We start from the raw sequence: 25,014 nt of genomic DNA on the forward strand, positions 1-25,014 counted from the left end.
AATGATAGTAATATTTACAAAAAATGACTTTGGGACTTGAGAATACAAACAAAAATACACACATCAGTTGCCAGAGGGCTGTGAGGTGTTGTTGCTTAGAAATCCTTTGAACAGTACAAATTTAACTGTACCCCTTTCAACTCTGACATGTTGAGTATTCATTGTTTGATGTTTAATGACACACTTAGTTATATTCAAAATAATTAATATTATTATATTGATGTACATACCCTCCCACATATATTTTGTGAACATCATGGCCTATTGTACAATGTCATGAGTATTTATTCCTAGACATTTACCTGCTGTTTTACTGTGTATGAGAAGAAATATGTCCAACTCTCATAACTCTTGCAAAATTGCATAACACAAACATCCTAGGAACTTGAATTATTACGCTTGTATCCCCACCAATGAGTGGCATAACAACTTTAAAATACATAAATTAGAGAATAATTTTATTTTCATTTGGCTTTTGCTATTTTGTAGGAAACACTGTGTTCAGAAGTGGCCAAGATATCTATTTAACAGAAAATTTACTCTGTTATTAAACATGTCACCACCTCACAAAGGTTATGATATGATAGACAATTAAATAATACATTTGGGACTGATATCATGGTTAGAAATTAAACATGGCAATGGGCAGTAATTACAGATAATTAGCAACACGACAATTTTTATAGGAATTGCATTTTGTCATGAGCAATATGCATAAAAAGAAGAAATTGTATTCCGCTTTAGTTCCGCATTTTCACTTTTATACGCTGCTATATTTAGCTGCAAATGTCGGGCATCGAGTCAGTAGCATTGCCATTGGCGCACTTTGCAGAACGGAGTAAAAATACAAAACACAAGAAGTGCAGATGATTTTGCTCTTTTTAAATGTTTGTCAATTAAACACATAGTTGCATGCCACAGATATAATTCTCTACGGTGTTTATCCCAGTTCTGGTCGTATCCCAGTTCTGGTCGCTACACACGGAACATGTTACAATAATGACTTATACTTGAATCTTATTTCGTTTTATTTTGACACGAGCTCCACACATCAGAGAGAGCGCCTCCACAGTGTGGGGAGTTTGAAAGACTGTAAACATGGCTGAGTTTCCGAACGTTGGAAAGCAATGCAGTGTTGAAACTTGTAAACAATTAGGTAATTGAATTCCACCATCCCGTAAAACTGTATGTGAGTCAAATCAGGTGATAAATTATATTCATAGAAACCAGCGAGAAATACCACAAATGTTCCGCAGTCGGCTGTCGTGCAAAAACAAAACACAATGTTTCTGTCAGCCCACAGGCCTCTGAAACAGCGTAGTGATAATTATTGAAACACCAGACCCAAATATATTAAGTTATATTTATGTTTCAGGTGTTTCTGTAATATCACTATCCTGCTTTACGGGCCTGTGTGTTGTCCGTGAACACTTAAAGTGAAACGCGATGCCTTTTAAATTGACAAAGTGACATTAAATACTTGTCATATACGTGTGCAGATTTCATTAATTATTTTTATAAAGAGTATGGGCACATCTGCTTCATTACTGGCGATTCAACACGGATAAATATATTTTATGAAATGTTTAACTTTCATTTTGAAAATATCCTAAAACATGAAAAATTATACATTTGTATATTTATCCTCCACGCCCAGTCATCGAAGCTCTACAGAGAGCTAGCAGTATATGGTCACTTGATGTGTAATGCTATATTGTCACGCACCTCACTGTCACAGTTGCAGTAGTACATCACTATAATTTTGCTAAACAATATGTAAACCGCACCAAAAGTCAAGCATTAGGCCTGTCTGAATAAGGCAAGCAGACACAAGTAAGCTCGGGGATTATCAGCTACTGTTTACACTGTTTCAGAACGGTTGACATCCTGTCCCTTTAAGCTGTGCATCACTGTTGTCACCGCTAATTGTCGTTCAAAAGACATGATGTCACAGTTGATGAAAGCGTAGGTCCCAATTTCAAGCTCTGTGTTATTCCTAAAACTTGAAATCCCACAGTCAGATGATTTGTGTCAAAATCTACTAAAAATGTATTGCCCAACATTTTCTTGCTATTGTGGTAATCCTGCCATTGTATTTTTATCAATTTCCAATACCGAGTTGGGTTTAACGCCGCTTTAAACAGTATTCCAGTTATATCGCGGCGTGTCAGCTTAATCTGGGAGGAAAGCCCGAAGTGATGCAGGTCTTAGACGTTTACCACTTCGGTGAAACCCAGGAGCACGGGTATGGTGCTGACAAACCTAGAAACATAATCGGGGCAAACCGGGATTCGAACCCACAATCATAGGTTTCTGGCATGCCCAAGGGACCTTATACATTTATATACTGCACTTATCCAGGTACTGGTACCTGCTCAAATGCGACAATGACCAGTGACCCCAATACTGTCAAATTAATTATTATAAGAGTGTTGTCTTTGTAGAAATCTATGCATATAATATGTTCTTATGGATATTTTTAGGTACAGGGTATGTAAATGCACATGATTGTATATTCATAAATATTTGATTCTTGTGGCCACGACTAACAAATTCAATTCATGAATGTACATGGTTCAATTCACTGAATACACGAGTGAATTGTAACAGCCACAGTATACACAGTGGTCAATTGTTTTATAGATTCAAAGGACCCTTTTCATAACCTTTGTCACATCTTTTTTTTTCCAGATTTTCTTCCATTTGAGTGTGATGGATGTGAAAAGATATATTGGTGAGTAACACATTCTCCATCTACCCGAGGCAAGCATGTCCTCTAGCCTGTAGCAATGCCTAGTATCTACCCGAGGCAAGCATGTCCTCTAGCCTCTAGCAATGCCTTGTATCTACCCGAGGCAAGCGTGTCCTCTAGCCTCTAGCAATGCCTTGTATCTACCCGAGGCAAGCGTGTCCTCTAGCCTCTAGCAATGCCTTGTATCTACCCGAGGCAAGCATGTCCTCTAGCCTCTAGCAATGCCTTGTATCTACCCGAGGCAAGCGTATCCTCTAGCCTCTAGCAATGCCTTGTATCTACCCGAGGCAAGCGTGTCCTCTAGCCTCTAGCAATGCCTTGTATCTACCCGAGGCAAGCATGTCCTCTAGCCTCTAGCAATGCCTTGTATCTACCCGAGGCAAGCGTGTCCTCTAGCCTATAGCAATGCCTTGTATCTACCCGAGGCAAGCGTGTCCTCTAGCCTCTAGCAATGCCTTGTATCTACCCGAGGCAAGCATGTCCTCTAGCCTCTAGCAATGCCTTGTATCTACCCGAGGCAAGCGTGTCCTCTAGCCTATAGCAATGCCTTGTATCTACCCGAGGCAAGCGTGTCCTCTAGCCTCTAGCAATGCCTTGTATCTACCCGAGGCAAGCATGTCCTCTAGCCTCTAGCAATGCCTAGTATCTACCCGAGGCAAGCGTGTCCTCTAGCCTCTAGCAATGCCTTGTATCTACCCGAGGCAAGCGTGTCCTCTAGCCTATAGCAATGCCTTGTATCTACCCGAGGCAAGCGTGTCCTCTAGCCTATAGCAATGCCTAGTATCTACCCGAGGCAAGCATGTCCTCTAGCCTATAGCAATGCCTAGTATCTACCCGAGGCAAGCGAGTCCACTAGCCTATAGCAATGCCTAGTATCTACCCGAGGCAAGCATGTCCTCTAGCCTATAGCAATGCCTAGTATCTACCCGAGGCAAGCGAGTCCACTAGCCTATAGCAATGCCTTGTATCTACCCAAGGCAAGCGTGTCCTCTAGCCTATAGCAATGCCTTGTATCTACCCAAGGCAAGCGTGTCCTCTAGCCTATAGCAATGCCTTGTATCTACCCAAGGCAAGCGTGTCCTCTAGCCTATAGCAATGCCTTGTATCTACCCAAGGCAAGCGTGTCCTCTAGCCTATAGCAATGCCTTGTATCTACCCAAGGCAAGCGTGTCCTCTAGCCTATAGCAATGCCTAGTATCTACCCAAGGCAAGCGTGTCCTCTAGCCTATAGCAATGCCTAGTATCTACCCGAGGCAAGCGTGTCCTCTAGCCTGTAGCAATGCCTTGTATCTACCCGAGGCAAGCGTGTCCTCTAGCCTATAGCAATGCCTTGTATCTACCCGAGGCAAGCGTGTCCTCTAGCCTATAGCAATGCCTTGTATCTACCCAAGGCAAGCGTGTCCTCTAGCCTATAGCAATGCCTAGTATCTACCCGAGGCAAGCGTGTCCCCTAGCCTGTAGCAATGCCTTGTATCTACCCGAGGCAAGCGTGTCCTCTAGCCTATAGCAATGCCTTGTATCTACCCAAGGCAAGCGTGTCCTCTAGCCTATAGCAATGCCTAGTATCTACCCGAGGCAAGCGTGTCCTCTAGCCTGTAGCAATGCCTTGTATCTACCCGAGGCAAGCGTATCCTCTAACCTGTAGCAATGCCTTGTATCTACCCGAGGCAAGCATGTCCTTTAGCCTATAGCAATGCCTTGTATCTACCCAAGGCAAGCGTGTCCTCTAGCCTATAGCAATGCCTAGTATCTACCCGAGGCAAGCGTGTCCTCTAGCCTGTAGCAATGCCTTGTATCTACCCGAGGCAAGCGTATCCTCTAACCTGTAGCAATGCCTTGTATCTACCCGAGGCAAGCATGTCCTCTAGCCTATAGCAATGCCTTGTATCTACCCAAGGCAAGCGTGTCCTCTAGCCTATAGCAATGCCTAGTATCTACCCGAGGCAAGCGTGTCCTCTAGCCTGTAGCAATGCCTTGTATCTACCCGAGGCAAGCGTATCCTCTAACCTGTAGCAATGCCTTGTATCTACCCGAGGCAAGCGTGTCCTCTAGCCTATAGCAAAGCATAGTATCTACCCGAGGCAAGCGTGTCCTCTAGCCTCTAGCAATGCATTGTATCTACCCAAGGCAAGCGTGTCCTCTAGCCTATAGCAATGCCTTGTATCTACCCAAGGAAAGCGTGTCCTCTAGCCTGTAGCAATGCCTTGTATCTACCTGAGGCAAGCGTGTCCTCTAGCCTATAGCAATGCCTTGTATCTACCCGAGGCAAGCGTGTCCTCTAGCCTATAGCAATGCCTAGTATCTACCCAAGGCAAGTGTGTCCACTAGCCTATAGCAATGCCTTGTATCTACCCGAGGCAAGCGTGTCCTCTAGCCTATAGCGATGCCTTGTATCTACCCGAGGCAAGCGTGTCCTCTAGCCTATAGCAAAGCCTAGTATCTACCCGAGGCAAGCGTGTCCTCTAGCCTATAGCAAAGCCTAGTATCTACCCGAGGCAGGCATGTCCTCTAGCCTATAGCAAAGCCTAGTATCTACCCGAGGCAAGCATGTCCTCTAGCCTATAGCAAAGCCTAGTATCTACCCTTGCCACATCAAGGCATTTCCTTGGCTGGACCCTGGCGCCACCTTGTGGAGATCAAGAGTTGTGCCCCTTGTGATGATATCAGATCGTTGTTCTTATCATGTATAGCTTCACAAAAATTGCGACTACCATAGGAGACAACCTAGTCGGTCAGATAACAAAAAAACGAAAACAGTCGCGATTTCATCCCTGACATAAAAACATAGGTTATCATCTGGTGTTTAAAAGATGAAAAAGACATATTCGTGTCCACAAAGACAGGCAGTGGTAAATCACTTTCATACGAAGGTGTGCCAGTCGTGGATGTTGATTTTGTGAAATGTTCTCTGATTGGACTATCGATATATGCGAAAGTCCAATCATATTTAGCACAGGAAAGTGGGCTTGATGTGGCAAGGGTGAAAAAGGACTTTGATAAAACGGCTAGTGGATGCTCCTGCCTCGGGAAGATGCATGGCTTCCTGATACAGTAGAAGATACAAGGTGACGTATCCGTGACATATCCGTGACATATCCGTGACATATCCGTGACAGTGCAGTTGTGACAGTGCTAGAGTGAGTGCATGGTGTAGGTGACCGGTGCCACAGACAGCAATATACCACTCAACTTTTGATAGGGATAGTCAAATATGTCATTCTATTGAAATATACTCTTGACATATTATGAGAATCAGTTTTGTGTGTCATCGAAAGATAAAGAATATCCCTTTCAAAAGTGGTTGATAGCATGAGCAGGTCTCGCTGTTATTATCCAGTGACACACGTTGTAACCACCTGATCCTCCTCAGCTCCATCTCTCTCACTCACTCACTCACTCACTCTCACTCTCACTCTCACTCACTCACTCACTCAGCCGCCCACCCACCCACCCACTCACTCACTCACTCACTCACTCACTCACTCACTCACTCACTCACTCACTCACTCACTCACTCACTCACTCACTCACTCGCTCGCTCACTCGCTCACTCAGCCACACACCCATCCACCCACTCACTCACTCACTCACTCACTCACTCACTCACTCACTCACTCACTCACTCACTCACTCACTCACTCACCCACTCACTCACTCACCCACCCACCCACTAACTCACCAACCCACCCACTAACTCACTCACTCACTCACTCACTCACTCACTCACTCACTCACTCACTCACTCACTCACTCAGCCACACACCCATCCACCCACTCACTCACTCACTCACTCACTCACTCACTCACTCACTCACTCACTCACCCACTCACTCACCCACCCACCCACCCACTAACTCACCAACCCACCCACTAACTCACTCACTCACTCACTCACTCACTCACTCACTCACTCGACATGCTGGAGTATTAGGGTCCTATTCTATGCTGGACACTCTCCGACCGGACTGCCTGCATTGAGGTTGGGAAGCACATTTTGTCGGTCATCATCATCTGTGTAGTTCTCATGATATATTCACCGGATCAGGAATGATATATATTTCCTGTTTTTGTTCATGACTTGTGGTGATGGTATGGTGATGGCAAAGCAAGGATAATCACATTATGTGACTGGACTATTTATTACGGACTGTAGGGCCTCGGTTGTCAAAATACTCATCCTGACATTAAATAACAGTTTTACATTTTATAAGGCATAGGTTGTCAAAATAATCATCCTGACATTAAATAACAGTTTTACATTTTATAAGGCATAGGTTGTCAAAATAATCATCCTGACATTAAATAACAGTTTTACATTTTATAAGGCCTAGGTTGTCAAAATAATCATCCTGACATTAAATAACAGTTTTACATTTTATAAGGCCTAGGTTGTCAAAATACTCATCCTAATATTACAGACTGTAGGATGCCAGGTTGAGAGATGTGTACTTCGTGCATGTGTTTTGTTACATTAGACATCAATAACATCTCATGTGACAGTTAATTACAACTGGTTCTACTCTTTTACAAATCAACAATGTTGAACAACCACAGTTTGTTGATTTTGACAAGAACATATGGACTGTTGTCAGCTGAATTGTTTGAATGAAATGTTTATTGACTTGGGCTTTGTAATGAGGCTCAAGTTCCAAACTGCAGTCATGACACACATTCAGCACAAAGCAAGCTGCTTCATAAACATCATGACTATTCATGATACGCCGTGCAGAGAATTTCTCTCCCTCTATATCTCTCTCTCTCTCTATTTCTGTCTCTCTATTTGTCTCTCTCTCCCTCTCTCTCTCTCTCTCTCTCTCTCGTCTAATTCGCCGCGATTCGCTGTGCAGAGTTGCGTCCCTTGGGCACGCCAGAAGCCTATGATTGTGGGTTTGAATCCCAGTTCGCCCCGATTATGTTTCTAGGATTGTTAGCACCATACCCGTGCTCGTGGGTTTCACCGAAGTGGTAAACATCTGAGACCTGCATCACTTCGGGCTTACCTCCCACATTAAGCTGAATAACTGGAATACTGTTAAAAGCGGCGTTAAACCCAACTCACTCACTCACTCCAGGGAAATGTCTACCTATTTGAGCCTGATAATTTCCTGAGATAAAATTGAAGTTAGTTATATTCACTGGAAACTAGTGGTTGGCTGGTATGATGAGGCGTGGGGTCGAGGTGAGGTCCCCAATAAGGTTTTCCTACCCCTCAAAGTTGACACTGACAGTATTATTACTGAGTACAATATTCAAAGTAGCGTTGACCGACTCCGTAGTCTAGTGGTAGAGCATCTGCCCAGAGAGCGGGAGGTCAGGGGTTCGATACCCGGACGCGTCATACCAGGAGTCGTTGTTTTTTGTTTTCTTTGTAATGATATCCAGTCACAGGTTGTTATGCCCTGCTGAGACTTTTTGAGACTGTTTCAAATCGGACATTTTGCAGTCACAATCTGAGAAGTCCGACGCACAGACCAGTTTCTGGATCCCTGGATACTATTAGTTATGGTGTTTTTAGTTGCTGTATACAGTGTCATATTAGGTTAGCAGGAAAAAGACACCATAACGATTTTATTATGCCGAAAAATTTAAACTATTTGGTATCTTTGTTGCATGTCATGTCAAAATGAAAACTTGACACTTACAACCGGTATAAATGACAGGACCAGTACATATGTTACCCATACAATGGTTTAATGGTTTAATGGAAACAGAAACGTCAACAATGGAATATATAATGCACTAAATGTTAACATTTTAAGTATTTATCTAAAATTGATAGAATTATCATAAAAAAAACCGCATGTTTACAGAAATCTGCGGGCCACTGTAACTTGATAGCAGTCTGCTTTCCCCTAACCACGGGCTGCGATCTATTCTATTGCTATGTGACGTCATTGGCGTCTCGTTTCTCATTTGTGACGTCATACTATAGTATGTTCTATGACGTTACTATTTGTAACTCAGTGACCTCCGTTGTAAGCTTATTTTCTCTATAATTTTTATAAATAAAGTCACAAACATGGTTTCTTTAATAAATAATGTCTTTGCTCATCACAATTAATAATATTAAAACACAAAACAGTGTCAAATATCTGAACCAGAATTTCCATGTGAAATATGTGAGGTGGGTGTTGGAAAATTCAAAATGGCTGTTACTGACGGTATACAGTCTCATTAGGTCAGTAACAACCATCTTGGATTTTTACTGACAGTATACGGGCTCATGTGGGGTCAGTAGTTCTGCTCTCTGATTTGTCAATCTTACTTTGAGGCATAATAGAATACCATATTATGTCAACGTTCACATTTTTTAAGATGATAATGTACATGCGTACTAATTTGATGTTACAGCTTGGATCACAGGACAAAGGATGGACACAACTGCTCCCGGGTAAGTGGATGATTTTCTACACTGACACTTTCTAGATGTTATGTTGTCATTTTGTCCGACGTCCATTCTTTCATTAATAAATTGTAAATGATCCTGTGGCATTTGATTGGCTCCATACCCTACCATACCCAAGTTAGGCCGCGCCCACTAACATACTACTGTTTCTTGATTGGCTGATAATGGGAAGGCGGGGCTTGGGTTGCATTGTGGTCTCTGATTTCGTATTTTTGTGTACATCTGCTTTGTGTTAATGATTAAATAAGTCTGTAAAGTTTTTTTTCTTTTTTACGTGTTTATGTATGAGAACTGACTTCAATATGTTTTTGTGTTTACGGAGGTATAAGCGTTAAAACTGGTGTGCACACTTTGTAAATCCGTAATTATTGTTTGACCTCCAAAAATGCAAACAATATTGAAGTCAATTAGGAGGTAAACCCACTGTTTGAAAATTGATGTACTCCTTCTGTAGAGTAGAGACCTTATTTTAATGCGAAACTGAGCGCTTTATTACAGGCAAATTAAAGAGAAAGGTGTGATATTTTTCATACGGAGGATTATAAAAATACTAATTGCCAGCTTTATTGGATTAGAAGCCAGTGTTTATCAAGGTCAAGATTACATGAAGCCTTGGAATCACTCACTCAGTTTTTGTGGTCAGCTGAGTACCTCCGCCACCTTGCATGAAGAAAATATCCTGAAACTCAAAAAACTATTTCCATTTGCTTATTTTTCCTTTTTTAACATTGTTTGTACATTTTCTCCTTGATGTATAAAGCTGTATTGTCATTTAAGTCACTGTCGCGGTTGTAGTAGCAGATATAACTAATTATGAAAAGATTCCCTACTGGTCAGGACACATTTATTGTGTTAATGGATTTTGTGTTCTCTTCTACACTTTCAGTTGTAAACTGATCTGGCTGACATTCTCTATCAGTTGACATTTTAGTTTTGTCTTTATATAGACAGGGTGAATGCAATTTTTAAAATTATAATATATAATGACTGCATTCTAAATAAATCCTTCAAGTCTATTACTGCAGTCTGTCTCACAGAATATTTAGGCAGATATTGTTTCTTGTGCATGTAAGTGGTGAGCCGTTACAGACTGTTTTATCTCATGGCAAGCAAAGGGCATGGCCTGTTTGTCTGTTCTGCATCATCTGTAAACATCTGTTCCAATATGTCTGCACCTATCATTATGAAGCTGAAACTTGGCAGTGATGGCGCCAAACTTGATTCAGGACATGTTGAAAACGTTCATCATTAGCTCAGTAGCATTTATCAAATACGCCGAAACAATTACAGAAGAAATGTTTAGTCCAAGACACTAAAACTGTCCTAAACCATGTTGCAGAACTGACATATTTCTTAAACGTTTGCTTCTTTATTTTAATCTCTGCACTTGTACACAGTAGACTTGTAATTCAGTATTAAAATGCTTACATGCTGCCTTCGCATGGCTGGAGTATATGCTGTGCAGCGGCAGGCGACAAACACATACTTTTTTGTACAAATTGTGAGAGTGGCGGGGACTACCGACATGCTTACTCTTTTCGCGAACACTTTGGTGTCATCATCTACTTTCAGTGATCCATTCATGTCATTCATCACTGTTTTGCCAGTAATGCCCCATTGGGATCTGTTTTGGTGGACACTGACATTTTATGTCTTTCCATACAGGGAGTGAAGTCCTCAAACAGGAAGTGCTTGTAACTTTCTTGTGGCCCTATTGTAGCTTGTGGCATTAAACTTTCTGATTTCAACTTCTTTGCATAACACCTATTTCCCAAACAGGAAGTGATGTGAAAACCATTGGCAACATTCAAACTGTAAACACTAAACTCAGTGATCTCCAAAGTTAAAACAACATTTTTCATTGATTAATGCATGCAGTTGAAGTGAAGTTGACAGTAGATTTTTAATATTTTTTTCTTAGACCTCCAACATAGAATTTGGAGAAAATAGCGTAAACCAACTTTTGAAATATGAATCATATTGGTTCATTTTGTATTACAGAGTTGTGTTAAAGGCAACACAGTGGAGTACACGGGGGAGAAGGGCTTCACATGTGCCCTAGAGGACTGCAGCAACCGGGAACTCACCCCTGTGGTGTGTCCGCAGTGTCGCAGGAGCTTCTGTCTCAGGTAGCAGACGTCAGTGGTTGTAACCTTATTTTTTGTAATAAAGCCAGACCAAGTTTGTATATTGTACAAAGATTCTTTGGAGTAAATTGGATGGAGGAGGGAAAATATAAAATAGAGTTACCCAGATCAATAAAAAAATGCTTTTATTACAAATTTTGGGGCTAAATTGTTTGGATGGAGGTGGAAAAAACCAATGTTGAAAGTGTTAAACATTTCCTGACTATTTAGTAACTACTTAGAAGCAAAACGTCCTATAGTCGTCACCAAATCACCAACTGTGTCAGTAAGCCTTATTTCAGCTACCGTATTCGATGTAATAAGCAGCGCGCTCTGATAAGCGCCCCCGGCGATATTTGCTAATATATTGGCTTGTGAACAATCCCAATTAGCACCCTTCCGATTGATCAATATACACAAGACTTATTTATTTGCGATCTTTCAACATTTTCACCAAAATAATATTCTAATAAGAGCCCCCTATTTCTAATTTTGAGAGGGGGGCACAGGTGGCCCAGTCATCCAAGGCGCCGCTATTCGCTGTGCAGTGTTGCGTCCCTTGGGCACGCCAGAAACCTATGATTGTGGGTTCGAATCCCGGTTCATGGGTTTCACCGAAGTGGTAAACGTCTGACACCTGCATCACTTCGGGCTTTCCTCCCACATTAAGCTGACACGCCGTGATATAACTGGAATACTTTTAAAGCGGCGTTAAACCAAACTCACTCACTCACTAATTTTGAGAGTGCCCTGGGCACTTACTACGTCAAATACAGTATTTTCTTTATCAGAACCTGTTTTGTGACTGTCAGGCTACTCTTTGTCGAGACTGCAAAAGCATACGAGAAATGACAACATTTACAAATTCAAAATGGTCACAACTGAAGCCTGATTAGCTTTGTTAATACTGATGTCAAATTTTGCTGATCTCAATGCTTTAACTTTGAGATCAAATAACTTCAGGATTCACAGAAAGAGCCTCTGTTTGAGGCCTGAATGTAGGAATATATGGTGTTGTAGTTCTGGTGTCTGTGTTGCAGCCACCGGCACCAGCAGGATCACCGATGTGAAAAACTGGATCTGACGGTGAAGGTGTCGAAGACAGCAGAACATGTCAAACAGATACTTGGTGAGATGAAATTTTGTTTTCCTTTTTTGTTTTATTATGCCGCACTCAGCAATATTCCACGTGGTTGCCTATAAATAATCAAATCTTGACCAGATAAACCAGTGATTGAATGAATGAGCAACATCACACACCATCAGGGCATAAGCCAAGCAACCAGTCACCGAGTCCACCCAGTTCATTAGTCATCTCCAACAAGCTTAAATTGCTTGGCACCTCTTCCAACCCTGAATCTCGTGTGGTCACTGCGTTGTCATGCTTATGTATTACTGGTGGGTAACCAAGGAAGATTTGGGTTAGATTGGTCTTCAGAAACCCATGGTTGTGAGAGGCAATAAACGGGATCGGATGGTCAGGCTTGCTGAATTCGTGGATGCAGTCATCGTAACCCAATTGCGTAAATCGATGCTCAAGATGTCAAGCACTCATTTAGCTGGAATGTTGCTGAGTTAGGTGTTAAACAACAAACAAACGAACATTAATGTGTGTGTTTGGGTTGGTAAGATGGAAGCAAAGATCTTGGCGTTTGAAACAATTGAAGAAAGAGGCCTCTAGTAATATTTCTGATAATTTGAAACAGACATGAACCTGTACAAAGCAGACTTCATCTCATTTAGGTGAAGTAACAATACCATATGAAAGCCTTTTTTTCAAATTTAACCAATTAGTTGTCTAAAATGGGCTCTCTACAAAATGGGTAACATTGATGTTTTAACTTTGTTTCTAGTGAATGATCAGAAGGGTGAGTTGTCAGGGTGAGTTGTCAGGGTGAGTTGTCAGGCCAAGCAGCATTGCTGTGAAGATCAGAGGGAAAGGTTACCAGGGCAGAGTGTTATATGTCGGTGTATTTTATTGTTAAACAATGATTGTAACTGTGTTTCATTGTTTCTGTTGAGATTCAGTAGAGCCTCATTGCATTGTATTTGGGAAATGTAAGCAGGCGTCAGGAAGTTACTATTTTTAGATTTTAGTGTCCAAGCTCCTCACCGCGATAGCCCATTTGCGGAAAGTGTAACGAAGTTGTCAAATGCAGGGAAGGAACTTGGCAAGTGTGGTGTGTAAACGTTTAGTCCATAAACCGTGGAGAGTGAGAGTATGTTATAGAAATATAGGGGAATTTCAGTAATGTTCTATGATTTGAGTACTGTCTGGAACCGTCCAGTGGCATGGTAGGTTGTATTTAAGGGGTCAGTGGCATGTTTGCAGGACACACATGCATTTTCATCACGTCAAGAGCAGCTTTCATGTGAGGATGGCTCATCATCTCTGATTCCGTGCCTAGCCCATCTCGGAAGCTTGACCACAGTCGCTGCTGGGTGAACATATATATATTATTATCACTGACTTTTGCTATCACCACTCTACTTTTGTATTTGATACTGACCACTGACATCATCTTATTCATTGAATATTGTACTACCACTCTATAGTTTACTGCCATTATAATTGCTGTGCAGTAATTTATGCTGATTTGTAACCTTCGTGAATTTTGTAATACATTTGTTGATTGTGTACCCCTTGTTGGTTGTTTGTTGGCTTCATACACAGTTTACATACATATTTCTGGGTTAACATATTGTTTCAATTTGGAAATCGACACGGAACAAGAATTCCACAGTCTGATGTCACGAATCCCAGATTCAACCTGACTGATCCTAGATTTGTCAATATGGGTTAACACCCTCATACTACCCCAGCATTGTGCTGACTTAATACTGAAGTACTGAGGAGACACCTTTGTTTCAGAATCAAAGAAAGGCACAATTGGTCCTCCGAAGCACCGGGGCTCCAAGAATCCGAAGATGGCCGCTAAAGTTGCCTTGATGAAGCTGAAACAGCATGCAGTGGGTGAGAGGGGGATTCCGGAGTGTGAGAAGATCCACCTCGCCGTCCAGCTGCCGACGTCACACACACACAAGGCCATGTATTTCTCAAAGGTCGGTTGCCCAACTACACAGGCTGTTCTAAGCTGATTTACCATCCAAACCTGCTTTCCTCAGGACATATCACATTAAAATTCTTTGGAGACATTGAGGCTTTGGAGATATTGCATTACGATGCTCAAATGACATCTCAAATCTCTCTGCTCCTGATGCGGGTTAGCTGTCCCATTTCCATGCAAGACACTGGCTATTACTATACAAACTGAAAAAGAATTATTTTTGATGATGAATGGAATCTCTCCCTCTGTCTCTCGATATCAAATATATCAACACTCTTGAGAAACGACTTGATATCAAAAGACACTCATGTGAGGTTCTCAATATATACTGAACAAAAACAGTGATCATGAAAATTTTTGGGATATTTTTATGAAATTGTGTCTATAGTCACTCCAAGACAATATCCCTCAAAATATCCATGATCCCTAACTTCTTTTGTTCAGTATATGTGGAACTGATGTGTTTGGTTAGCTGTATTCAGATATATCGGTGCTTGCACCATTGACTCTGGCAGGTTTCAGGACATTTTGTGGACTGCTGACAATGCCAATGAAGAAATTATAGCATGGTGTATTTCCGTTTATTGTGGGTTTTCTTTTGTCCTGGCAGAAGTGGACAGTAGGCAGAATGATTGACTTTGCTGCATCAACAGCTGGGGTCACAAATCTCAACAACACAGGAGCTGAGAAGGTGATACTACTTTTTAAATTTTTTATTGTGTGTGCGGCACTCAGTAATATTCCAGCTATATGATGGTGGTCTGTAAATAATTGAGTCTGGACCAGACAAGCCAGTGATTAATATCATGAGCATCGATCCACGCAATTGGGATCGTTGACATGCATCAACCAAGTCAGTGAGCCTGACCACCCGATCCCGTTAGTCGCCTTTTACGACAAGCATAGTCGCTTTTTACGGCAAGCATGTGTTGCTGAAGACCTATTCTATCCCGGAATCTTCCCAGGTCCTCTTGTGATAAGTATGGTTTGCTGAGGATCAATTCTAAACCAGAATCTCCATTGGGTGTGATTCTACTTAATGTCAGTACTTTCTGGGCAGGAGCAGGTTCTCTTGATTAAACAGTATTTTTAACCATATTGTTGGGGAACAGGGGTAGCCCAGTGGTTGTAGTGGTGACTCCTCACACTGAAGACCAGTGTTGATTCCCTACATGTGTACAAAGTCAGAAGATCTTTAGTGGTGTCCCAGACAGAATTTGGCTGGAAGGCTTCTAATCAGGGCTTAAAGCCCACTTTTTGAGCCACCTTAAGTTGGCAATGCTACCTTAGTTCTGTAATTTAGACTTTAGAGCGGGGTTAAACAACTCACTTACTCTGTTTCAGATTTGTTTTGTTTTGTTTGTTGTCTAAAGCTACACTCAGCAATATTACAGCTATATGATGGCAGACGGCTGGTAAATAATTGAGTCTGGACCTGACAATCCAGTGATTGACATCATGAGCATTGATCCACTCAATTGGGATCGATGACATGCATCAACCAAGTCAGCGAGCCTGACCACCCTATCCCGTCATTCGCCTCTTACGACAAGCATAGTCGCCATTTCCGGCAAGCATGGGTTGCTGAAGACATATTTTAACCCAGATCTTGACGGGTCCACTGTTTCAGAAGCTGCGCCTGTTCGTGTTGGACACTGGGGCGTTACTTCCGGTAGAGGTATCTCTGGAGTCCCTCCTGGACGGGGAAGCTCAGCTGTACAATGGGTCGTCAGTTGTACTGGAGAATGTAGCCCCTGACTGTCACAATATACACGACCTACGCTCATAGCACTGCCATATTGTACACTTCAATACATTGTAAATAAATCATGCTAATGTTGCTGGACAGTTTGGTTGTGAATGGTTTATATTGCTGTGTGGTGTTAAATATAAAAACAAACAAACAGAGGCAACAATTGTGAGGAGCAAATTAGCACTTCAGGGGATACGTCACCTCATCCGCCATCACTGCAGACACTGCAAGTGTCAAGTGGCATACACTAATTTATTATGTTTTGGAGTGAGTGAGTTGACTCTATCACTGCTTTTAATAACATTCCAGCTTATCATGGCACTACTCTATGCATTGTCCAGAATCAAACCCTTGGGAAGGCTGACGCTTTGACCACAAGGCCCTGTCCAGAGAAGCAACCATTGGCACAGAGAAACAAGATGTGGTGGTGAAATGAAATGGGTTTAAACATGGCATCCAAGGTTATTGCACTTATATAGCAACGTGTGCGTGTATGTTTGTGCGTGCGTGCGCGCGCGCCACTGAGAAAGAATATACTGACTCCGAGCCAACCAACACTTGTTTAAGTCCCTGAATGCCGAGCACCAGGGAGGGTAACAGGTACAATCTTTTAACGTCTTTTGGTATGACCTTCCATCTCCAGGCAAAAGCTCAACCCCCAGACCACGATGGCTGTCTTTGAGGAACACTTTTATGGTAGACATTTTATTACAAACGCAAAATAATATGACAACTACGCCAATACACGAATTTCAAGATGTCTTGAAAAACGTGTGGCATCTTTCTTGTGAAAGTTGTAGCTCTCTATAATTTCATCCTTTAATTTATGAAAGTAAACTGGATAATATAAGTATGGCCCCGAACGGAAGTAAACGAAGAGTCATGATGACGTCATTTTCTGTCATATTCATTTGTCATATTACAAGGCTCAGGTAGAAAACCATTGAAACATATAAGTGTCAACAAACAAACAAACAAACATCATATGACAAATGGACCATGCATCACTTGTATGGACAGATAGAAGTATGGTTCAAGTTTCTTAAAATGGCACTTTAGACACCTGCTTGGAAAGAGAAAATACTGTTCTTATAAGACAATCAGCTTGGTTCAAGGACAGATGGTGAAACCATTAGAACAAGGGTTTCAAAAACGACTTTTGCAGATGTGTAGCCATTAGTATTAGTATTGTATTAATACAACATTGTTGACACCATGATCGCGGGTTTCGCCAAAATGGTAATCATCTAAGACGTGCATCACTTCGGACTTTCAACCCACATCAAGCTGACACGCTGTGATATAACTGAAACTGTTCGACTTGACTTTAAACCCTCACTCACTCAATACTAATACAACGTACGTTTTGTTGTTGAACAGAACACTGGCTGACATCCAGCTTGTCATATGTCTCCACGATGATAAGCACAGATAATGTAAGCGGGCCCAATCTAATCCATGCGAACGCGTTTACTCATGTGTGTATATTTACACCAGGAGCAAATTTGCTCTGGAGCAGGTGTTAATATAAATGTAAATTTTCACAGTGTGTATATGTTGTAATGTCAACGTTTCTGCCAACGTCAGAGGACGATCGAATTAATATACTCACGGCCAAAAGAAACGTGAACTATAGAAACATATAGAGAAGTATGTACGTTAAGAAGAGATGTTTCTAATGTGTACCATTTAATGACAAAACTAACAATCAGTCAAATGTTACCACAGAGTGTCTTCATTTTTATCACGATATGCTGCACGTGTTTCCAAACTTTACACGCACAAGACAAATGGTGCATCGCGAGTAATGGATCTATGACGTCACATGTGATGCGTTCATGAGCGTCGGTTCACACAACATATCAGCATATTCGTTTGTGCGTCGAACCCATCTTATATCTCTTGAATATACATAATTCTTCATACAATAACCAACATGTGTGGTACTCCCGTTTCTGTTGTCGGTGAGTGTATATTTGTTGATTTGCCAACACCAAACAAATTGTCAACAGCTATGTATTCTGAAGTTGCCAACTTTTTATGAGTTGGGCGGACGGTGTTTTCTTTTGGTTTCAAGGAGTCAAAACTGTGTGTACAAATTAAATCAAACACATGTTGCTTCATGTGAAGATCTTCGGTGAAGTAACTCTCTTCTCAAACAACTTTGATTGGAAAACAACCAGTTATATGTTTTAAGTCATGAACAAACTGACGAATATGTTTGCCTTACACAATGTACATACTTTATTTACACACCTAGGATGCTTTTCAAGGGAACGCATAGTAAATTTACAAATACACACGTATGAATAGGTCCACATGTGTAAAATTACTTACGTTAGTAAATGTTGTGGATGTGAATGGGGTATTAGTGAGTCCAATCATTCTGTATCCTCAAGGCCCATTGTAACCCCAGCTTCATTTGTTAGTTCTCAGCTTTCCAGTTGACATATAAGAATGTTATACACTATCTCCGTCGTATCCATTGTCTTCTACAGCCTCCAGCTTGGAGGTATAGATGATAGAGGATGGTATTCATGCGAAGTGGTTCTTTTGTTTGAGACCAAATTCTCGAGTAAAGTTTAATCATTATAGAATGAAGATATAAAACGGCAAGGTTGATTGCTAAACTTGTGTCACTGATGTTGATTTTCCAATTGGCGTATGAGTCTGTTGTAGACTTTTAACTCTCCGTCGTATCCATTGTCTTCTACAGCCTCCAGCTGGGAGATGTAAGCTTGGGGTAAGCCGCTTTGTTTCGCCCCCCTCACAATCACATCCTTGTACTGCGGGGAGGGTGAATGTGAAATGTCATACTCCCCGTCCAGTTCGTACGTCCGACACGTGTGCGTTGCGCCGTCGGGTGTCGTTACTGTCACGGTCCGGCGCTGGTAGAAAGTCTCCTGACTGGCAAGCAAAGCAAATATGTTAATTCTCCATAACCATGTGATTGTTGTTGATATTCATACCAGTACAGTGATAGGTCCCACCAGCACGCGTCTCCGTCCCCTGAACGTGATGTTGAATAGATGGAATGTAAACTTAACAGTGGACCCGTGAAGATCCGGTGTAGAATAGGTCTTCAGCAATCCCTGCTTGCGGTAAAAGGCGACTATGCTTGTCCTAAGAGGCGACTAACGGGATCGGGTGGTCAGGCTAGCTGACTTGGTTGATGCATGTCATCGTTTCTCAATTGTGTGGATCGATGATCATGATGTCAATCACTGGATTGTCTGGTCCAGACTCGATTATGTACAGACGTTAAACAACAAACAAACAAACAAACAAATAAACTGAACAGTGACATTAAAAGTGAATAACTATATTTATCACAGGTCATACCAGAACAATATGTTTTACATTTAACATTTAAATAAATATATCATTCTGAAAATTTGAACACGTATCCACCAGAATATGAAGGTAAACTGGAGTTATCTAACCATGAAGGTCAACAATTGGTGCTCACCTGTCCAGATTGTCGCTGTCGGCCATATCAAGCTGCCATATGACGCCCCAGACACTGGATCCAGGACAACTCCTGATGGTGGCGGGCGCACCCGCCCACAGCATCGTCTTGGTGTCACGTGGTGCGTCAAACGTCAGGCGGTAGTCCTACAGTGTCAGACCAAATTAATGAAACATACTAAATTTATTACGCATACTGGACAGTCAAAGATCAGATGAAAGTCCTCAGGTGGAATGTTTGTTTGTTTGTTGTTTAACGCCGTACTTAACAAAATTCCAGCTAAATGACGACGGTCCGAAAATAATCTGGACCAGACAATCCAGTGATTGACATCATGAGCGTCGGTTTACTCAACTGGGATACGATGACATGCATCAAACAAGTCAGCGAGTCTGACCACCCGATCCCTTTAGTCGCCTCTTACAATAAGCATGGGTTGCTGAAGACCAATTCTAACCCGGGTCGTTAATTCATCTAAATTTAATGTTTAGCTAAGTTAGAAAATCAAGTGAGTTTATATAGTTTGTTTCAATTTTTTATTCATTTCAGAAGGATGTTACATTTCCACTTGTTTTCTAGTACAACTTCATGATGAGTTTGACCGAGATGCAGGCAGGGGTGGAATAGGTCTTCAGCAACCCACACTTGCCATAAAAGGCAACAGTGCTTGTCGTAAAAGGCGACTAACGGGATCGGGTGGTCAGGCTCGCTGACTTGGTTGATGCATGTCATCGGTCCCAACTGCGTGGATCGATGCTCATGATATCAACCACTGGTTTGTCTGGTCCAGACTCGATTATTTACAGACCGCCGTCACATAGCTGGAATATTGCTGAGTGCGGCGTAAAACAACCAACCAACCAACCAACCAAATCCGTTACTGTGTCCCGTTTGAGTGTAATTTCGTACTTTGATTTGACCTCTGCACTGTGACCAAGATCCGAAATGAACCGATGACGCTGTAACTTGACCTGCTTGCTCCCATGAATGTCTAAGAGGTTTAAATAAAATTTCCAATATAGCCGACACGACAGAGGTATTAATACATGTTTATTCCCATTACTCATCTTTTACAAAAATGACTGAAATTTGGCATGTTTAATTTGTTCTAAAATTCAACGCATGTGTTCAAGATTTTTGGCAAAATATTTAAATTTTGTACTTGTTTTGACCATATTCTTAAATTCTCTCAAAATGCATATATACCTCAGTACATGTCTCCTCTGAAATTGCCAGAGTATTTATAAAACATATTTAATACAACAGATGGCTTGATTATGTTTACAATGTTTACCTTGTAAACGTAGTTAATAAACCTGCGACACAGGTTTGTGGTTTGTTTTTGTTCCACACGGTTATAACTACAATTACTATTGTTTAATTAATTAATATTGATTGATATTGATTATTACACCGTGTATATAAACAAACAATAAACATGTATACAAACATTACTTGTTATGAATAACAATACATTAATATTTACAATAACAGGACACAAACTAATGCCTGTAAATTTGTGAAATTATTGATTTAGAGTTAACTTAAAGATATCAAGCATGACTTACTGTTTTAGAACATAAAAGAAACATGTTCATCCTCAGAGCTACTGCATATTTCGATACCATATATTCCCAAAACATGTTTACATGTTTGTAAACCTTTTCTTTAAGGTACAAACGTTAACACCGGTGTGTAGAATGTGTGTACATCTGCTTTTACGTGTATGACTCCATAAACATTTATAAACATTTATAAACATTAAAGTCACTTCTTATAAATATAGGGGGCATGGGTGGCCCAGTCGTCTAAGGCGCCTCGATTCGCTGTGCAGAGTTGCGTCCCTTTGGCACGCCAGGACCCTATGCTCCTATCCGTGCTCGTGGGTTTCACCGAAGTGGTAAACGTCTGAGACCTGCATCACTTCGGGCTTTCCTCCCACATTAAGCTGACAAGCCAAGATATAACTGGAATACTGTTAAAAGCGGCGTTAAGCCCTACTCACTCGTTTAAACCCAACTCATACTCTCACATAAGTATACGTCAACAACTATGACTTCACAGAAGGTTTATATAACCATTAACACGCACAAACATGTAGACAAGGTTATTCATAAATCAGTCGCATATTCAGCGCTATCATGTTATACAAGCCCCGCCCTTTCTGTCGACAAATCAGGAAACAGTAGTTTGCGTGGTCTAATTCTCTGTGGGTTTATGGGAGAATAAACGTAAAACATGTTTGGCTACAAAATCAAATACCATGGAATCATTTGCAGTTGCACAATAATTATTGACTTCATCAGTAATATTTTAACAGTCTCTCTCAGCCTCTGGGGCGGTCGGGTAGCCTAGTGGTTAAAGCGTTCGCTCGTCACGCCGAAGACCCGGGTTCGATTCCCGACATGGGTTCAATGTGTGAAGCCCATTTCTGGTCTCCCCCGCCGTGATATTGCTGGAATATTGCTAAAAGCGGCGTAAAACCAAACTCACTCACTCTCAGCCTCTTTGTTGAAATACATGTAATAATATTCAAACGTGTCAAATAAACGATTGACAATATGTCCAGAGACTTTGACAAATGTGAACCCAAACCAATGGGGTCATATGTGTTAGGCAGTACGGCTGTAAGCCCCATTCAAGTATTACTGAATAAAGGTGAGCTCCTGAACCTCTGATACTCTGGTTTTGGCTTCCCATCGATGTTTAGCTCCGTTGTATCATACACCGGCTCCGTGGTCAAGTGGTAGAGCTCCGACCGGAGAGCGGAAGGTCCGGGGTTCTATCCCCGTCCGAGTCATACCAAAAGACGTTAAAAGATGGTACTTGTTGCCACCCTGTCTGCATGGCGCTCAGCATTAACGGGTTAAAACAAGTGCTGGTCAGCTCGGAGTCAGTATACTGCGGCATGGTACTATAAATCGGATTCAGTCCGGACTAGAACAAGCCACACACACACACACACACGTGCATGCACGTCGCTATATATAAGTGCAATAATCTTGGACGCGACGTTAAACCCAATTTCACCTCACCTCACCGCTGTAACATACACAAGTAACTGTGAATATGTGAGATTGATGGTGGAACCACTCACCGCCCTGTGTATTTGTTGTAAGTATGAATGGATGTCGACCTCGTCAGCAATAAACAGAAGTTCAGACCGCTTGTCATTACAATCTAAGTCAATATCATGTTGACATCCACGCGCGACCAAGCACTGTTTCTGCATGCCCTGTACAACTATCGTTGTCAGTTCCAATCTGCGATGGTTTAAGAGGAATGTGCCTTTCCTTTCAACATTGGGATACTGACTTGTCACCCGCCCGCGGAGGGTAGCTTCGCACCATTGGCATAAGCACAAGGACCAACTCTCTGAACCTGCGGTTCCTCTCGTACTGAATAGCATTGCGACAATATTTCTTTATATTTTTGTGTTGGATGTCTGATCAAAATGTAAAATCGTAGTTGCAATCTATGCATGGACTACTTTCAATTATTAATCAATGCATGCACTCGATGTACCATGAAACATATGTTACACTTATAGAAATTGTCACTGTCAAGAATAATTGTGTTTTTCCACCGTGAAGTTGTATTCAACACAAATCCTTTTTCACATTCTGACACATTGATGGAGACCTTCATTGGATCCTAGCAGGGTTAAAATAAAACAGGGGATTCCTCATCAACACAGTAACTTGATGATATTGAGTATATTTTTTGCACTAAGCAGTACTCCAGTTCTGTGACTGTGGTCTCCAATCAACCATATGCGGTACGATTTGGTTCATCAGGGCGTCTGGGTTTGGTAAATTTAAACTTCGAATATCTCAGAATCAGTTCCTTGTAGCTTGTTTCGATATGACTTCGAGTGATCAATGCAACGCACCATTAACAAAAGTGTATTCTCTTGGAATACAGTGTTGCAACATCAAATGTATCTATTCATCTATCAATCGAATTCGTAACATGATTGGTTGGTTGGTTTGTTGTTTTACGCCTTCACTCAGCAATGTTACAGCTATATGACGGCGGTCTATAAATAATCGAGTCTGGACCAGACAATCCAGTGATTGACATCACGAACATCGATCCACGCAAGTGGGATCGATGACATGCATCAACCAGGTCACCGAGCCTGACCACCCGATCTCGTTAGTCGCCTCTTACGACAAGCATAGTCGCCTTTTACGGCAAGCATGGGTTGCTGAAGACCTATTCTACCCCGGATCTTCACGGGTCTCGTAATATGAAGAAATGAACGATTGATATACTTAAATTAGGAATAAATAGTGAGACGGCGCCTCATAGGCGTAACGCTAGTCAGTGACCGTACCGGAAGAAATAATAATAAGAGATTTTTTATAAGACTGCAGTGAGAATCTGCTTGGCTTCCTGGTGTTTTATGCCAAAGAATGACAGCTTCTTATACGAAGCCATACTGAGCAGGCTTGTTGGATGTTTGTTGTTTGATATCGCAGTCAACAATATTCCAGCTATATGACGGCGGATTATGAATATTTTAAAGAAACATCCAAATAAATCCAATATCCACACACGGAGATCATACCACTAATATCATTGCACTATTCAATTAACTACGACCTCCTCCGTGGCCTAGCGGGGAGACAAAGGTTATTTTTTCGATGCCCGGTCGCTACATAATCGATAACAGGTGTTACCCTGCTTAGCGCTCGGCATTTAAGAGATATAACAAGGACAGGTCGACCCGGAGTCCGTGTAGTATACTGAGTGGGGTATTCATGTTAAACTGCGTCAAGGTATATATATATGTCAGTAGGCTAGCACTATAAGCCGGCGTTAGTCCGGACTAGTACATACACGCACGTCCCTAAGCTGAACCGCGTGGTTTTTATCTCGTTGTCGAAGTGTTTGAAATTATACTGTCACTGAACATTGATTGAGTCAAATACTCACATCCAGTCGGGCTGTGTGAATGAACTGCGCTGTGGGGTTATTTAACAATAGCCTCTCCGCCAGAAGGTTACTGCCGTATGCAAAGTACAGGAAGGTTCCAGCCATGTCTCACGTACGACTCTCGTCGAGAGGTGTGACCGTCACAGCAAGAGTTGTCTCCCTTATGTTGACTCCGCTTGACTCACAAATGAATAAAGTGCAAGTGATTTGAATTTGGCTAGCAAAGCAATTTTCTTGCGTTCATGTCTGCATAATTAGAATAAGACCACGCCCACTAGAGCATTATTTTTTTCCTGAAAGGTTGACGATAGAGTAGAGTTTTTGTGTCGCATTATTGTGCTGAGCGATACTTAACATAAGTTACAATAGGAGCGGCGTTTCGGTGTAGGTTCTAACACCGTTATCAAGTAATAAACTTGTTCATCCATATATTTTATCCTTACTTAGTACTCCAACTTCTAAACGCCCCTCAAAGAAGTTATTTAACATAGTGGTCGAT

The 25,014-nt window shown here is 41.6% G+C and overlaps 2 protein-coding genes across 2 annotated transcripts; one reads left to right on the forward strand and one right to left on the reverse strand.

Moving 5' to 3' along the window:
- Positions 1-1,086: 1,086 nt before the first annotated feature.
- On the forward strand, positions 1,087-16,180 carry LOC139445086 (AN1-type zinc finger protein 1-like). The gene is made up of 8 exons (XM_071226173.1): positions 1,087-1,156; positions 2,692-2,734; positions 9,104-9,143; positions 11,160-11,287; positions 12,325-12,413; positions 14,157-14,347; positions 14,963-15,043; positions 15,983-16,180. Exons 1-8 carry the CDS (start codon positions 1,099-1,101, stop codon positions 16,139-16,141), a joined length of 789 nt encoding a protein of 262 aa, XP_071082274.1. The 5' UTR covers positions 1,087-1,098; the 3' UTR covers positions 16,142-16,180.
- A 2,159-nt stretch (positions 16,181-18,339) lies between these two features.
- On the reverse strand, positions 18,340-24,633 carry LOC139445093 (gamma-glutamylcyclotransferase-like). Its single transcript, XM_071226185.1, has 3 exons — positions 24,516-24,633; positions 19,575-19,720; positions 18,340-19,012 (listed from the first exon to the last, which is right to left on the reverse strand). Exons 1-3 carry the CDS (start codon positions 24,618-24,620, stop codon positions 18,742-18,744), a joined length of 522 nt encoding a protein of 173 aa, XP_071082286.1. The 5' UTR covers positions 24,621-24,633; the 3' UTR covers positions 18,340-18,741.
- Positions 24,634-25,014: the final 381 nt, after the last annotated feature.

This window comes from Haliotis cracherodii, unplaced genomic scaffold (genome assembly GCF_022045235.1).
Source record: "Haliotis cracherodii isolate W230 unplaced genomic scaffold, xgHalCrac1.p SCAF_10, whole genome shotgun sequence".
NCBI lineage: Eukaryota > Metazoa > Mollusca > Gastropoda > Lepetellida > Haliotidae > Haliotis > Haliotis cracherodii.

What these genes read in the sequence shown, in the direction of transcription:
- LOC139445086 (XM_071226173.1), top strand. Translation starts at nt 1,099, where the DNA reads ATGGCTGAGTTTCCGAACGTTGGAAAGCAATGCAGTGTTGAAACTTGT. An exon ending in GGATGTGAAAAGATATATTG is followed by an intron (nt 2,735 to 9,103) that starts GTGAGTAACACA and finishes TTGATGTTACAG; the next exon opens with CTTGGATCACAGGACAAAGG. An exon ending in ACAACACAGGAGCTGAGAAG is followed by an intron (nt 15,044 to 15,982) that starts GTGATACTACTT and finishes CCACTGTTTCAG; the next exon opens with AAGCTGCGCCTGTTCGTGTT.
- LOC139445093 (XM_071226185.1), bottom strand. Translation starts at nt 24,620, where the DNA reads ATGGCTGGAACCTTCCTGTACTTTGCATACGGCAGTAACCTTCTGGCG. An exon ending in TTCACACAGCCCGACTGGAT is followed by an intron (nt 19,721 to 24,515) that starts GTGAGTATTTGA and finishes CTGACACTGTAG; the next exon opens with GACTACCGCCTGACGTTTGA. An exon ending in GACAGCGACAATCTGGACAG is followed by an intron (nt 19,013 to 19,574) that starts GTGAGCACCAAT and finishes TTTGCTTGCCAG; the next exon opens with TCAGGAGACTTTCTACCAGC.